At 48.2% G+C, this 15,564-nt stretch overlaps 1 protein-coding gene across 15 annotated transcripts in view; it reads left to right on the forward strand.

Moving 5' to 3' along the window:
• Positions 1 to 15,564, forward strand: part of col16a1 (collagen, type XVI, alpha 1) — a 618,256-nt gene that overhangs the window by 498,532 nt on the left and 104,160 nt on the right. For all 15 annotated transcript variants that reach the window (XM_070899262.1, XM_070899261.1, XM_070899260.1 and 12 more), the window contains 7 exons: positions 470 to 550; positions 2,698 to 2,742; positions 6,674 to 6,718; positions 7,594 to 7,647; positions 10,436 to 10,489; positions 11,328 to 11,381; positions 12,124 to 12,168. In XM_070899262.1, coding sequence (XP_070755363.1) covers positions 470 to 550; positions 2,698 to 2,742; positions 6,674 to 6,718; positions 7,594 to 7,647; positions 10,436 to 10,489; positions 11,328 to 11,381; positions 12,124 to 12,168 — 378 coding nt within the window. The remainder of the gene's footprint in view (positions 1 to 469; positions 551 to 2,697; positions 2,743 to 6,673; positions 6,719 to 7,593; positions 7,648 to 10,435; positions 10,490 to 11,327; positions 11,382 to 12,123; positions 12,169 to 15,564) is intronic.

Raw genomic sequence — 15,564 nt, forward strand, 5'->3', positions numbered from 1 at the left:
CTTAACCGTCTGGGTTCAGTTCCTAGTTTAGATGGCCATACAATGTAGAACTATCGCTAGTTTGGCAAACTTACTCATGGAGGACACGGGTGGGAAAAAGAAAATTTGCACACTGGGGCATTCCTCTGTACATTGTGTGGACAGTGTAAATGGAGCTTTACTCTGTATTTAACCAGTGCTGTACTTACCCTGGGAGTGTTTGATGGGACAATGTAGAGGGAACTTTACTCTGTATCTAACCCACATGCTGTACCTGCCCTGGGAGTGTTTGATAGGACAGTGTTCCGTGAGCTCGTGTCCCATCACCCTGTGACATTGCTATGGTTTGTTCACATTCTGTTCCATGTCCTTTGCTGAAGCAAATGGCGGCACAGCCGGGAACAGCCTTATTACACCCAGGAGTGTGCGACAGCGGAATGCAATTGAGAAATGTGGATAATCAGAAGCATTTATTTTGTTTTCTTTCCAGCCAAACGGCAGAGACTGCGGCTATCCAGGGTCTCCTGGGATGCCTGGACCTCCAGGTGAAATAGGAACAAAAGGAGAACAGGTGAGGACGCTGGGATATAAAGAACAGATGGTAAAAATACAAAGGAGATGATCCAAGAGCTGATGGAAGGACGAAGCAACATGAAGTAATGATGGAGAGAGAAAAAGACCGGAAGGAAATTTGTCTCAATGTTGGGACCAGCACTCATTTGATCATGTGTCTGTTGGTCCTGGTCATAATTCACCAAGGGCAGATGAAAACCTTCTGCTGTTCAATGGACAATTATTTCACCTCTAGCCTCCCACTTCCTCAAAACATTCTTGTCTTCATTCTTCGCTCCAACTGCCTACTCTCTTCCTCATCCCTGCATAGGAACATAGCAACAGGAATAGGCCATTCAGCCCCTCGAGCCTATTCCGCCATTCAATAGGATCATGGCTGATTTGTATCCTAACTCCATCCACCACATTGGCTCCATAATACTTTTGGAGAGCAAAATTCTATCGATCTCAGATTCAAAATTATTAATTGACCTAGCTTTACTGCTTTTTGTGGGAGAGAGTTCCACCCTTTACATGAAGAAGTGTTTCGTAACTTCTCTCCTGAATGGCCAGACCCTGATTTTAAGGTGATGTCCCTTAGTCCTGGACTCCCCCACCAGCAGATAAAGTTCCTCTCTATCCATCCTATCAATTCCTTTGAAAATCCTAAAAATATCAATCAAATCATCCCTTAACCGTCTATATTCCAGGGAATACCTAATTTATGTAAACCCGCCTCATAATCTATCTCATGGAGCCCTGCATCCTCACTGTTGAAGTTAAGACTCTTTGTTCCATTCCCTACTCCAACTCATTCTTCCCCAAGATCTTCATGCGGTAGAACTCCATAACCCTTAAAAACCTCCAGACCTTTGAAATCCAAGACCTTGATGCCATCACTACTTGTTACTTTTATCTCAACATCTTTCCTACTCTTTCAATCTGCGTGTATCCTAGTTTCTCAACTATGGGGCAGAAATTCTGGCCTCCCGGGTCGGAACTGAGTGTCTACGGACCCGGGAAGGCATCGCAAAAGCCGGTTTTCAGCGCACAATGCGCATGCACTGAAAACCAGCTTTTTCGATCTGTAAAGCTGGAGCTCGACAGATGATCTGCTGATCGGGAGCGAGGACATTTGCAAGGGCAAGATTGCAGGATTTTCTCATATCTTGTCCAGCAAATGTCCTCAAAACTCTTGTGCCTGATAACAGCAGGCACATAGCCGACTGTTACAGGCATAAGAGTTTTAAAACGCACAAAAACATAATAAAATAAAATTATAAAAACACATTTTATTGTTAAAAACCCTCCCCACTAAAGTAAGTTTATTTTAAACCATAATTAAAAAAACTTTTTAAAAAATCAGAAAAATATATTTTTTAAAACATACATAAATAACTTTAATTTAGATTAATAAAAATATGTAGTGTATTTTTTCTATTTTTTTATTATTGGTTTTGTGTATTTGGGGGGTGTTTCTTATTCATAATAATGGGAAGTCCAACTTATGGAGTTCCCATTATTATGAATGAGAACATACTATACCTGATTGGCTGCCCAGAGCCATGTGACTGCAGCTCCAGCCCTGCGCATGTCCTGACATGCACGCACTGCGACGCGCAGTCAGAGGAGGCCTCAGGACCGGAAACTCGTGTGGGCACAGCAGCTTCAGGTAAGTGCGCATTTTTAAAAGGAAAGCAGCTGACCGGGATTTCTGGGCCAATATCATTTTTAAAAACCCAGCTGAAAGCGTCAATAAATGAGGAAGAACTTCAGTCACTGGGGGCCATGCAAGAAGGAGCCACGAGGCTGATCCCAGTGTCGGGGGTCTGGGTGATGAGGACAGACTGGAGCCAATTGGGCTTTTCATCCAGAAAAGAAGCATTTGAGAAGAGCGATAGTAGATTGTTAAGGGTATGGAAAAAGTTAACTATCAATTAAACTGTAGAAATTCAAACTGGAGAAAGTTAATTTTAGGACTGACATCAGAAAATTCTTCTTTACACAATTGGGAGAAGGCGTTAGGATCTCTGGATAGATGAATTAAGATGGGCCAAATGGCCTTCCTCATTAATTATCTGGCGGTTACACGGAAACACATAGAAACACATAGTTGGTCTGTTTTGTCGTCTAATGTACTGACAATAAATTACTTTCTTTCTCCAGGGTCCTCCAGGGCTCCGAGGATATTCTGGGTCCCCGGGGCCACCAGTAAGTATTGTTTTAATCTGCTCAACCTGGACAGGAACAGCTCATTTCAAAGGAAATGTGGAAATCTGGATGATGTGGAATTGGTATGGGTGGAGCTGCGGAATTCCAAAGGGCAGAAAACGCTAATGGGAGTTGTGTACAGACCACCAAACAGTAGTAGTGAGGTTGGGGACAGCATCAAACAAGAAATAAGGGATGTGTGCAATAAAGGTACAGCAGTTATCATGGGCGACTTTAATCTACATATTGATTGGGTGAACCAAGCTGGTAGCAATGCGGTGGAGGAGGATTTCCTGGAGTGTATTAGGGATGGTTTTCCAATATGTCGAGGAACTAATTAGAGAGCTGGCCATCCTAGACTGAGTGATGTGTAATGAGAAGGGACTAATTAGCAATCTTGTTGTGCGAGGCCCCTTGGGGAAAAGTTACCATAATATGGTAGAATTCTTTATTAGGTTGGAGAGTGACACATTTAATTCGGAAACTAGGGTCATGAACTTAAGGAAAGGTATCTTCGACAGTATGAGGCGTGAATTGGCTAGAATAGACTGGCAAAGGATACTTAAAGGGTTGAAGGTGGATAAGCAATGGCAAACAATTAAAGATCACATGGATGAACTTCAGCAATTGTACATCTCTGTCTGGAGTAAAAATAAAACCGGGAAGGTGGCTCAACCATGGCTAACAAGGGAAATTAAGGATAGTGTTAAAGCCAAGGAAGAGGCATATAATTTGGCTAGAAAAAGCAACAAACCTGAGGACTGGGAGAAATTTAGAATTCAACAGAGGAAAACTGGGTTTAATTAAGAGGGGGAAAATAGAGTACGAGAGGAAGCTTGCAGGGAACATAAAAACTGACTGCAAAAGCTTCTATAAATATGTGAAGAGAAAAAGATTGGTGAAGATAAACGTAGGTCCCTTGCAGTCGGATTCAGGTGAATTTATAATGGGGAACAAAGAAATGGCAAACCAATTGAACAAATACTTTGGTTCTGTCTTCACAAAGGAAGTCACAAATAACCTTCCAATTGTACTAGGGGACTGTAGGTCTAGTGAGAAGGAGGTAATGAAGGATATCCTTATTAGGCAGGAAATTGTGTTCGGGAAATTGATGGGATTGAAGGCCGATAAATCCCAAGGGCCTGATAGTCTGCATCCCAGAGTAATTAAGGAAGTGGCCTAGAAATAGTGGATGCATTGGTGGTCATTTTCCAACAGTCTATCGACTCTGGATCAGTTCCTATGGACTGGAGGGTAGCTAATGTGACACCACTTTTTAAAAAAGGAGGGAGAGAGAAAACGGGTAATTATAGACAGGTTAGCCTGACATCAGTAGTGGGGAAAATGTTGGAATCAATCATTAAGGATGAAATAGCAGCGCATTTGGAAAGCAGTGACAGGATCGGACCAAGTCTGCATGGATTTATGAAAGGGAAATCATGCTCGACGAATCTTCTAGAATGTTTTGAGGATGTAACTAGCAAAGTGGACAAGGGAGAACCAGTGGATGTGGTGTATTTGGACTTTCAAAATTCTTTTGACAAGGTTCCGCACAAGAGATCGGTGTGCAAAATCAAAGTATTGGGGGTAATGTACTGACGTGGATAGAGAACTGGTTGGGAGACAGGAAGCAGAGAGTTGGGATAAACGGGTCCTTTTCAGAATGGCAGGCAGTGACTAGTGGAGTGCCGCAGGGCTCAGTGCTGGGACCCCAGCTCTTTACAATATACATTAACAATTTAGATGAAGGAAATGAGTGTAATATCTCCAAGTTTGCGGATGACACTAAACTGGGTGGCAGTGTGAGCTGTGAGGAGGACACTAAGAGGCTGCAGGGTGACTTGGACAGGTTAGGTAAGTGGGCAAATGCAAGGCAGATGCAGTATAATGTGGATAAATGTGAGGTTATCCATTTTGGGGGCAAAAACATGAAGGCAGAATATTATCTAGATGGCGGCAGATTAGGAAAAGGGGAGGTGCAATGAGACCTGGGTGTCATGGTTCATCAGTCATTGAAAGTGGGCATGCAGGTACAGCAGGTTGTGAAGAAGGCAAATGGTATGTTGGCCTTCATAGCTAGGGGATTTGAGTATAGGAGCAGGGAGATCTTACTGCAGTTGTACAGGGCCTTGGTGAGGCCTCACCTGCAATATTGTGTACAGTTTTGGTCTCCTAATCTGAGGAAGGACGTTCTTTCTATTGAGGGAGTGCAGCGAAGGTTCATCAGACGGATTCCCGGGATGGCTGTACTGTCTTATGAGGAGAGACTGGATCAACTGGGCCTTTATTCACTGGAGTTTAGAAAGATGAGAGGGGATCTCATAGAAACGTATAAGATTCTGATGGAACTGGTCAGGTTGGATGCGGGAAGAATGTTCCCGATGTTGGGGAAGTCCAGAGGCAGGGGACATAGTCTTAGGATAAGGGGTAGGCCATTTAGGACTGAGATGAGGAGAAACTTCTTCACTCAGAGAGTTGTTAACCTGTGGAATTCCCTACCGCAGAGAGTTGTTGATGCCAGTTCATTGGATATATTCAAGAGGGAGTTAAATATGGTCCTTACGGCTAAAGGGATCAAGGGATATGGAGAAAAAACAGGAAAGGGGTACTGAGGGAATGATCAGCCATGATCTTATTGAATGGCTGTGCAGGCTCGAAGGGCCGAATGGCCTACTCCTGCACCTATTTTCTCTGTTTCTATGAAAACCGTTGATCCCTCAGAATAAATTCTTCCCTCAGAATATGTTCTCCAACCAGTCAGTGCCAAATATAGTGTTACACAGACCATAAATGTCATCTCTCCACCGCCCCCGGCTCCGCTATGGACTGACCGACCAAGTGTTATGATAATAACGAGTAAATAAAGAGAAACTGTTTCCAGTGGCAGGAGGGTCGGTAACCAGAGGACACAGATTTAAGATAATTGCCAAAAGAACCAGAGGGTTCCTTGGTGAAGCCCAGCGGGGCTCTCCTGCTCCTTCTGGCCCACGAGTAACCTACAAAATGTTTAAAACTTACCTGTCTGGGCCTCCGCTGGCCCACGATGCCCCTCCCGATAGCTTTGTCCAGGTTGGGGTGGTGGGAGGGCGGGGGTGGGGTTGGTGGAGAGAAGCCGTCACTGCTCCCCTGTTCAGGCCTGAAATACCAGGTCAGATCCCAATGACACCATCGTGCCCCTATCTGCATATTTGCAGAGGACCCCGCCAGCTTGGTACAGGCTCCTGCTCGCCAGTTCTAAAGAGCAGGGTACCATCGGCTCCCAATGGCAAGGCAGCAGGATCAGTGGTGATAAGTGGCTGCCCTCAATCTAATCGCTCCCTCCCTGGTTGCGGCAAACCAGTTCTTTCAACGCCTATCTGTCCCACCTGTGACCGGGACTGTGGCTCTCGTATTGGACTATTCAGCCACCTAAGGACTCATTATTAGAGTGGAAGCAAGTCTTCCTCGATTCCGAGGGACTGCCTATGATGATGAGGTTTCCGCCAGGTCACGCGGGAGTTAAAATTCAGGACAGTGAGTCTCAGTGCCACTCGGCTAGAGAGGAAAAATCAGTCAGGATTCCTGCTCTTGTCCAGGAGGAGTCCTGCTTGATAAAATCTGATGTGGACAGGATCAGACTCGGCTGTGATGCCTCTCATAGCTGAACACTCTGAGTGGGCTCAGAGATGAAGAATGGGGGTGAGGTACTGGAGGGCCGCTGGGATTTGTGGAACCTATAAACAAGTCAGCATCTTCGGGAGAGGGAGGAGAAAACACTGGGAGAAAGGTCAAAGGTGTACACAATAGATTCGATACCTGAGAATGCCAAGCAAGGAGCAGGGATCATAGGCTTGCAACCCGTCACTTTCCCCCGATTAACTTTGCAGATTCATGTCGTGTTCTCCTCCTCCTGGTGAAGTGTGGCACAAATTGAATATTGTTTTCCCTTTAGGGGCCCCCTGGATTTCCCGGCGCTCCAGGAACCTCTGGTTTACCTGTAAGTTATTTATTTATTTGTTTGTTCACGGAATGTGGTTACCAGCATTTATTGCCCATCCTAATTACCCCTGGGAAGATGGTGGTGAGCCGCCTTCTTGAACTGCTACAATCCGTGATACTTCTCTCGAGTGGTTTGTTCCAACTGAGTGGCTCGCGAGGCCATTTCAGAGGGCAGGTAAGAGTCAACCACGTTGCTGTGGGTCTGGAGTCACCTATAGGCCAAAGGACGTTGGTGAACCAGTTAGGTTTTTACGACAATACAATAGTGACTTAGTCACCATTACTGATACTAGTTCTTTTATTCCAGATTTATTTAATTAATTGAATTTAAATTCCCCACTGCTGTGGTGGGATTTGAACTTGCATCTCTGGATCATTAGTCCAGACCTCTGGATTATTAGTCCAGTAACATGACCACTGTGCTACCATACACCTCAGGATGGTGGGTGAGCTGCTCCAGGTTCCCAGTGGCACAGCAGTGAAGACACCTTCCCAGGATGCCTGCCCCGATTATTCAATGACAGGGACACCGTGATTTGGGACAGGGTCAGTGCGAGGCCAAAGTGACGGGCAGAGGCCACACCCATTCATTCACTAACCACCCACTCCGCCAGGGTCCCTGCAACCTCTGGGCTACGATATCTTTGATTGGTTCTTTGAGTAACAGGACAGTGAGTGTTACACACAGGCAGGATTCAACAGTGGTTGCACAATGGAAGAGCAGCTTGTAGCTGGGCACAGATTATAGGTTGTATTTTATGGTAACGACCAGTTGAGAATCCTGCCAGGGGAAACTTGGATATATAATCCGACATCAGATTGTCACTTCAACAGGAGTCATTCTCGTTTCAAATGTAAATTTTTCACCAACAGGGGCTCCAAGGAGAGCGAGGATTGCCCGCGATGCCTGGACATAAAGGGGAGCAGGTGAGTCCAGGGGCTCCAGAGCGATAGGCTGTTAACCACAGCTTTTGCTGTGTTAACATTAACATCTGATATCATAGAAATTTACAGCACGGAAGTAGACCATTTCGGCCCATCATGTTTGCGCCGGCCAACCAACAGTTATCCAGCCTAATCCCACTTTCCAGCTCTTGGACCGTAGCCCTGTAGGGAGGAGCAGAATCAGGAGTCAGGATCAGTGTCAGGAATGAGTTATAGTATCAGGAGTTAGGAGTGCAGTGTAGACCAAGTACCTCCCTGTTTATCACACTCTCTGTTCTGAAGGGGCAACAAGTTTCACCACTGACTAATTGAGAGCGTGCCGGCTTTCCCAGAATGCACTGGGCCATTGATCGCCCCCTGTGTGAACCAATGCGATTTGATTACCTCACTGCCCAACTCATATACCACCAGCATCACAGAGTGAGGACAGACACCGCCTGCTGCCTTGGCAGGTCTCACATTGTCTTCGTCTCAAGCACATCATTTTGCCGCCTCTGTTTGAAGGAGAAGGAAGAAAGACTGAGAGATCAGGTCTCGAGATGGGCTTGTGCCAACAAAGAATGGGAAGCAGAGCACTGGTACAACGGGATCCTTAGCTTTATCAATAGAAGCAGAGGGCTGCATTTTAGGCTTTTCCATTTTCGGGGCGGAAACAGAGGCGGGGCAAGAAAGTTACCGACCAGGAAATAGTCTGCGCTTTGATAAGGAAGTTTGGGCATCTGGGCCCTGCGCCAGGATGCGCAGCGCTAAGGGAGGCATTGTACAATTTTTGTGGTGCAAAGTTGTACAAGGATGGGAAACTCGCGAACTAAAGAGTTGGGCCGTGTGCTCTCTGAGAGGTCTGGGGGCGGTGCGGGGGGGGGACCATTTAAAAAAACCACAAAAACATTCCCAAAACATTGCTCACGCCACCACAACGCAAATCATTAAAAACAATTAAAAGAACAAACACTCGCACTTACTTGTACAGCACTTTACCGTCCTCACCGCCGCCGGCATGTATCGACCGCTCTGATTTCCCAGGCGGTCATTGCGAGGCGCGATTCCAGGCGTGCAGGTCGGGCAGGTGTCAAAACGCGGACGATGTCACAATCAAAGGGGTTACACACAGCGCCGCAATACCGGACTTGAGGATCGTGACTGAGACCTCACCGCCGCATTTCACGCCCCTTCCGGACAAAGCCCGGATCGCAAAGGACTGGACAATTCAGCCCATAGAGTACAAAAGCAAGTAAGTTCTGCTGAACCTTTAAAAAACACTGGTTAGGCTCCAGCTGGAGTATTGTAGCCAATCCTGGGCTTTAGGAAGGATGTCAAGGCCTTGGAGAGGGTGCAGAGGAGATTTACTAGACTGGTACCAGGGATGAGGGACTTCAGTTATGTGGAGAGACTGGAGTTATTCTCTGTTAAGCAGAGAAGGTTAAGAGGAGTTTTGATAAAATCATGAAGCGTTTTGATACAGTAAATAAGGAGAAACTGTTTCCAGTGGCAGAAATATCGGTAACCAAAGGACATAGATTTAAGGGAATTGGCAAAAGAACCAGAGGCGACACCAGTAGAATAAACATTTACGCAGCAAGATGTAACGATCTGGAATGCACTGCCTGAAAGGGTGCTGCAAACAGATTCAATAGTAACCAACAAAAGGAAATTGGATCAATACTTGAAAGGGAAAAATTTGCAGGGCTGTGGGGAAAGTGTAGAGGTTTGGGATTAATTGAATAACTCTTACAAAGAGCCGGCACGATTGGCCGAATGGCCTTCTGTGCTGTATCGTTCTATGATTTTAACAAGTTTCATGCTGCAACCAGAATGATGATCAAACATACCACGGGGGTCTGGAGGCAGCCCTTCCTTCTCTTCTTAGGCGGTCCCTCATCGGGATGAGTTCACAGGTGTTTCAATGAAGGACCTGACATTTCAGGTCCCGAACTACATGTTGAAGGGTGGAAGATGCCTGTGTGTGGATTATTTTAACGTGTGGTGGCTGTTACACACCAGCCACCACACGAGCTTGACAGAGCTAAGTCTTGGTCCAGTGGCAAGGGTTAACCAGGACGACTGGAGACCAGCTCTGCTGCACAGACCTAGTGCGCACACATATCGCAGTGTGGGCTGGGTGGTGCTGCTTCTGGGCCCTCGCCTCTTCTAGGCCCCAAACTTATGCCTCTCGTGGGCCCCCTATCACGTCGCTCTACAATCTCTCGCCACTCCTTCGCCCCGACCACGCCACTCCACTGCTGCTTGCCGCCTCTCCTGCTGTACCTTCTCAAGCTTCATTCAGCGACCTTGATTTTGATGACGTCCAATCCAGTCGCCCTTCTCCAAGTCATTGCCCTTCTGCACCAGCTTGTGCTGCTCCCTGAAGCTCCGTCCCCACCGGTGAGAACTGCAGGTCGGTGCCATAAAGGGAGCGGAGGTCCAGCGGCCCGGGAGAAGCGTGGAGGCCCCAACCTGCGAGAAACCACCAGCCACAGGTCGGGGCCATAAAAAGAGTGAGGTGCGGCAGCCCGGGACAGTGTAGAGCAGCCCTTTCAATGCTCCTCCCGGTGGGCTAACCCAACATGGCCTCATCAATAACTTGTCATCTGCTGCCTGCTCCATAGACTTGCCTCATGTACAACATGTCGGGGTCAGCATGTCTGCATGGGCTGCAGGGGACACTGGACCTGCCCTGTGAACCCCATAAGAATAAGCGCTGCTCCCTTTGTAAAGCAAGGCCAGACCCGGTCAGCTGGAGTAATGGTGCTGTGATGTGTTTCCCTCCTAGGGCCCTCCAGGCACCTCCGGATACCCAGGATCAGCTGGACTGCCCGGTCTCCCGGTAGGTTTCACGCAAGGCGTGTCTGTGAAATGAATGCAATTGCCAGGTGTCAGTCTGGGATGGAACGGGAAATGGAGAATCTCCCTGAACAGTTCCGCCAATAGCGGGTGGGAGTGTTCTGTACACGATAAAGATATGCTCTGTGTTTTACCTGTACTGGCTCAGTTAGAAACGGTACTGTTCTATTGGGGTGATCCCAGCCTTATGACTGGAGAATGGGCTGTAAGCACGGTGGTGCTGTAATCCTAAACAGTTTTACTGCAGGCAGGTTTATTGCGTCTGCTGGAAAACTGCTGAAAGGAGTCAGAGAGGAACAAAATGGAAGCGTGTCCATATATAGGTTAAATGAGCTGCAGTGTCAGTGACTGGCTGAGGGTGGATGATCATGGGGATACTGCATGGAGCTAGGGGTTTATAGTGAATTTCCTCAAGGAGGAAAGTCGGGACAGGAGCAAAGAGACAGACTGTTTCATCACATGGTCGCCTGTTCTGCAAAGGATTGGGGTAATAGCCATCTTTTGTACTTACTGCCTTGTTACTGTGTGTGACTAGTTCTGTAATCATTAAAATTACCGATGCCACTGTATTGGTTATATTATCAAACTGACCTAGAGCGCTATCTTGCCCCACACTCTCTTAGAGCACGGAATTATACGAGCGCACGGGCTTGCGTAGCAACTTGTGATTGCCAAGTACCCCTTACGTCTCACTTGCAGGAATGTTCTTACGATGTGACCTGGCAGCCAGTCCGACTATTCATGCAGTAGTTTCCATTCGTTTCTGAATGCTGGCCTGTGAAAGATAGCACCATAAATATATTCCTTAATGTTTATTTCAGGGACTTAAAGGAGAGCGAGGATCTGCAGGTCCTGCTGGAGAGAAAGGCGAGCCGGTAAGAACATCAATTATAAATAAGGACAGAGAATCTGTATTGACTAGCTCAGCACCTGTGGCACAGCTCAGGCCAATTTCTGTTTAAATTGCGCCTCTCTCTATCTCTGTTTCTCTCACACTCGCTATTCCTTTCTCTCTCCTTTTTTACAGGACACTGGAGGAACACTCCCGCTCTGCTTGAAAGTGAAAAGAAACTTTGGCTGTTTTCTGAGTGGCCTCCAGTGGTCCTTTAAGGCCTGCTGGTTAGGCCGCTTAATGGCTGGTACAAATGGGCGGAGAATGCATTGAGAACGCTCCATCCATTGGTACTTCATAATAGCAGCTGGACTCCTATATACATCATAGAACCCTGGTTTGCATATTACAGGTGGCTTCCTGCCTGAAACAGGCAGTTGCTCTGGTTGTTTGAATCAGGATCCTGTCCAAGATGGTGGCAGTGTAAATGGGGCAGTAATTGGCCTGACACCGTTTGCAGACCTTCACCAGCCTGTTTATCCCAAGCTGGGATCCTTGACATATGCCCTTCTCTGATTTTGATGGGTTTGATGCTGATTCTGTCTCAGGCTCAACCCGACTATTTGCAACCCCAGCGTCCTATTTGACCCTGAGCTGACCTTCCAACTCCATAATCCTGGCCATCACCAAGACTGCCTACTTCCACCCCTGTACAGTAAGCACTTTGCATCCTCGCTCCTCCATTCTGACAGACTGCTTCTCATTGGTGTGCTTCTATCCTGCAGGGCCCTCCCGGTATCCATGGTTCCCAAGGCCCAACAGGACCAGCGGTGAGTACGCTGTCATATTTGTAACTACAATGTATCACCACTGTATTACTGTTTACACTCAACTTAGATGCACACCTTGACCACAGGGGGTGAACTTGTGGGAGACATTCCTTACCTGATCACACAGGTATATAAAGGGAGGTCCCACGCAGAGTCATTACTTCTGGAGTCCTGTAATAAAGAGCTAAGGTCACAGAGTGGCCTTGACCCTGGAATGTGCCTCGTGTGGTTTCATGCTGTAGAGTAAGGACTTTACATTGGCGACGAGAAACGGGAATTCTCGACCCACGAGAATGGCCACTGTAGCACAGAGGAACGGTACTGTGTTGGGAAAGACTGGGATGATTTTGTAGAGAGGCTTCAGCAAAGCTTCGTAACTAAAGACTGGCTGGGGGATGCAGCGGCCGACAAGCAACGGGCTCATCTCCTGACCAGCTGTGGGCCAAAGACATATGCGCTCATAAAGGACTTACTGGCACCCGAAAAGCCGTCGGACAAAACCTTTGAAGAGCTCGGCAAATTAATTGGGGAGCACCTCAAGCCGGCGAGCAGCATACACCTGGCTCGGCACAGATTCTACACCCACCGACGTCGTGAAGGACAGAGTATACCGGACTTTGTAGCGGACCTCCGGCGTTTGGCCAGCCTCTGTAAGTTCACAGACGCCTGCAGGGGGGAGATGCTAAGGGACTTCTTCATCGAAGGTATTGGTCATGCGGGAATTTTTCGCAAGTTAATTGAGACCAAGGACTTGAGCTTGGAAGCGGCGGCGTTGTTTGCTCAAACTTTCATGGCGGGGGAGGAAGAGACGAAAATGATTTATGTGCGCAATTCTGCCTCTAACGCGACAATGGATCAGGGAGTCAACATCATAAATGCTACTCAGAGCCCCGCAGGCAGGCAGGGGCAGTCCGACATTTACCAGGCAGCAATAGATCCCAGAGCAGGATCTCAACAGAGACAATGGCAGGCTGAACGGATGTTCACGCCATCACAGTGCACAATGCGGCCCGGGATGGGGCCATTGACACCCACTAATAGGGTACTTAAGAGCAGTCAAAGGGACAGTCAGTGCGGAATTCCTGGCCATAGTCCCTTTGTCCCCAACAATGGAAACATTAACTCATGCTGGAGGTGTGGGGGAAAACACTCAGCCAGATCTTGCAGATTCCAACAGTTTGTCTGCAGGAACTGCAATCTCAGTGGCCATTTAGCTCGAATGTGTAGAAAACCTGCAACCAGACTGATATATGAGACAGATGGACCAGAAGAGGGTTCTGTGAGGCAGGATGACTTTTGGGGCAAATCGATGGACAGCGAGCTTCAGCGGGTCCATGTGGCGAATATTCACAGTTCATACACCAAAACGTCACCAATGATGATGAGGATTTTGTTGAACAGCATTCCAGTACGCGTGGAGCTGGACACTGGGGCCAGCCAGTCACTCATGGGCGTTCAGCAATTCGAGAAGCTATGGCCACTCAAAGCCAGCAGACCCAAATTAGAACGTATTGAGACACAATTACGGATTTACACCAAGGAAATCATTCCGGTGCTAGGCAGTGCAATGATGGCTGTCACACACAATGGGTTAGTGAACCAGCTGCCGCTCTGGATTGTCCCGGGCAATGGTCCCGCTCTGTTGGGGAGGAGCTGGTTCGCCGAGATGAACTGGAAACGGGGGAATGTTCACGCAATGTCCTCGGTGGAGCGAAGTTCGTGCTCACAAGTCCTGCAACGATTCGAGTCACTATTTCAACCGGGCATCGGGACTTTCAAAGGCACTAAGGTAGTGATACACATCACCCCAGACGCCAGGCCAGTGCACCACAAAGCCAGAGGGGTGCCGTATGTGATGCGGGAAAAGATCGAGAGCGAATTGGACCGGCTGTTGAGAGAGGGCATCATCTCGTCTGTTGAATTCAGCGACTGGGCGAGCCCCATCATTCCCGTTCTAAAAGCGGATGGCTCTGTCAGGATCTGTGGCGACTACAAGGCCACCATTAATCGGGTGTCCCTACAAGACCAATACCCGCTCCCAAGAGTGGAGGACCTCTTCGCCACGCTGGCAGCCGGCAAGCTGTTCACCAATTTGAACCTCACTTCAGCCTATATGACCCAGGAACTGGCCAACGAATCCAAACTACTGACCACCATCACCACGCACAAGGGACTGTTTGCGTATAACAGGTGCCCGTTTAGCATTCGATCAGCGGCCGCGATTTTTCAACGCAACATGGAAAGCCTACTTAAATCCATTCCTGGAACGATCGTATTCCAGGACGACATCCTCATCATGGGTCGAGATACCGAGGAACACCTCCACAACCTGGAGGAGGTGCTACGACGACTGGACTGGGTAGGCCTGCGACTCAAGAAGTCTAAATGTGTGTTTTTAGCTCCTGAGGTTGAGTTTCTGGGCAGGAGGGTTGCTGCAGATGGGATTCGGCCGACCGAATCCAAAACAGAGGCGATTCGACGAGGACCCAGGCCCTGCAACACATCGGAGCTGCGTTCATTCCTGGGACTGTTGAACTATTTCAGGAACTTTCTGCCGAACTTGAGCACGTTGTTGGAGCCGCTATACATGTGCTCCTGCGTAAGGGTTACGATTGGCTTTGGGGGGACTGTCAGGAACGGGCTGTTGATCGGGCACGAAACCTACTTTGTTCAAACAAATTGTTGACCCTGTACGACCCCTGTAAACGTTTAGTTCTGACATGTGATGCATCATCCTATGGGGTTGGGTGCGTGTTGCAGCAGGGTAATGCTGAGGGTCAGCTACAACCTGTGGCTTATGCCTCCAGGTCATGCTCTCAAGCAGAACGGGGATATGGCATGGTCAAGAAGGAAGTGTTTGCATGTGTCTATGGTGTAAAAAAAATGCATCAGTAACTCTTCGGTAGGAAGTTTGAATTAGAGACGGACCACAAGCCACTCGCATCCCTGTTGTCAGACAGCAAGGCTGTCAATGCCAACGCATCAGCTCGCACAGCGGTGGGCCCTCACGCTAGCTGCTTATGACTACTCCATCCGGCACCGGCCCGGCACTGAAAACTGTGCTGACACACTCAGCAGGCTCCCACTGACCACCACCGAGGGGGCAGCGGAGCAAAGCGCTGAGATGGTCATGGCTGTCGATGCCTTTGACAGTGCAGGCTCCCCCATCACAGCCCGCCAGATCAAAATCTGGACAAACAGAGATCCCCTCCTATCCTTGATTAAGAAATGTGTCCTGACTGGGGATTGGGCGCCCGCACACGGAGCATGCCCTGAGGAGGTCAGACCGTTCCACAGGCGGATGGATGAGCTCTCCATCCAAGCCGACTGCCTACTATGGGCAGCCGGGTAGTCATGCCCCAGAAGGGCAGGGAGGCATTCATCAGGGAACTCCAC

This window comes from Pristiophorus japonicus, chromosome 14, assembly GCF_044704955.1.
Source record: "Pristiophorus japonicus isolate sPriJap1 chromosome 14, sPriJap1.hap1, whole genome shotgun sequence".
NCBI lineage: Eukaryota > Metazoa > Chordata > Chondrichthyes > Pristiophoridae > Pristiophorus > Pristiophorus japonicus.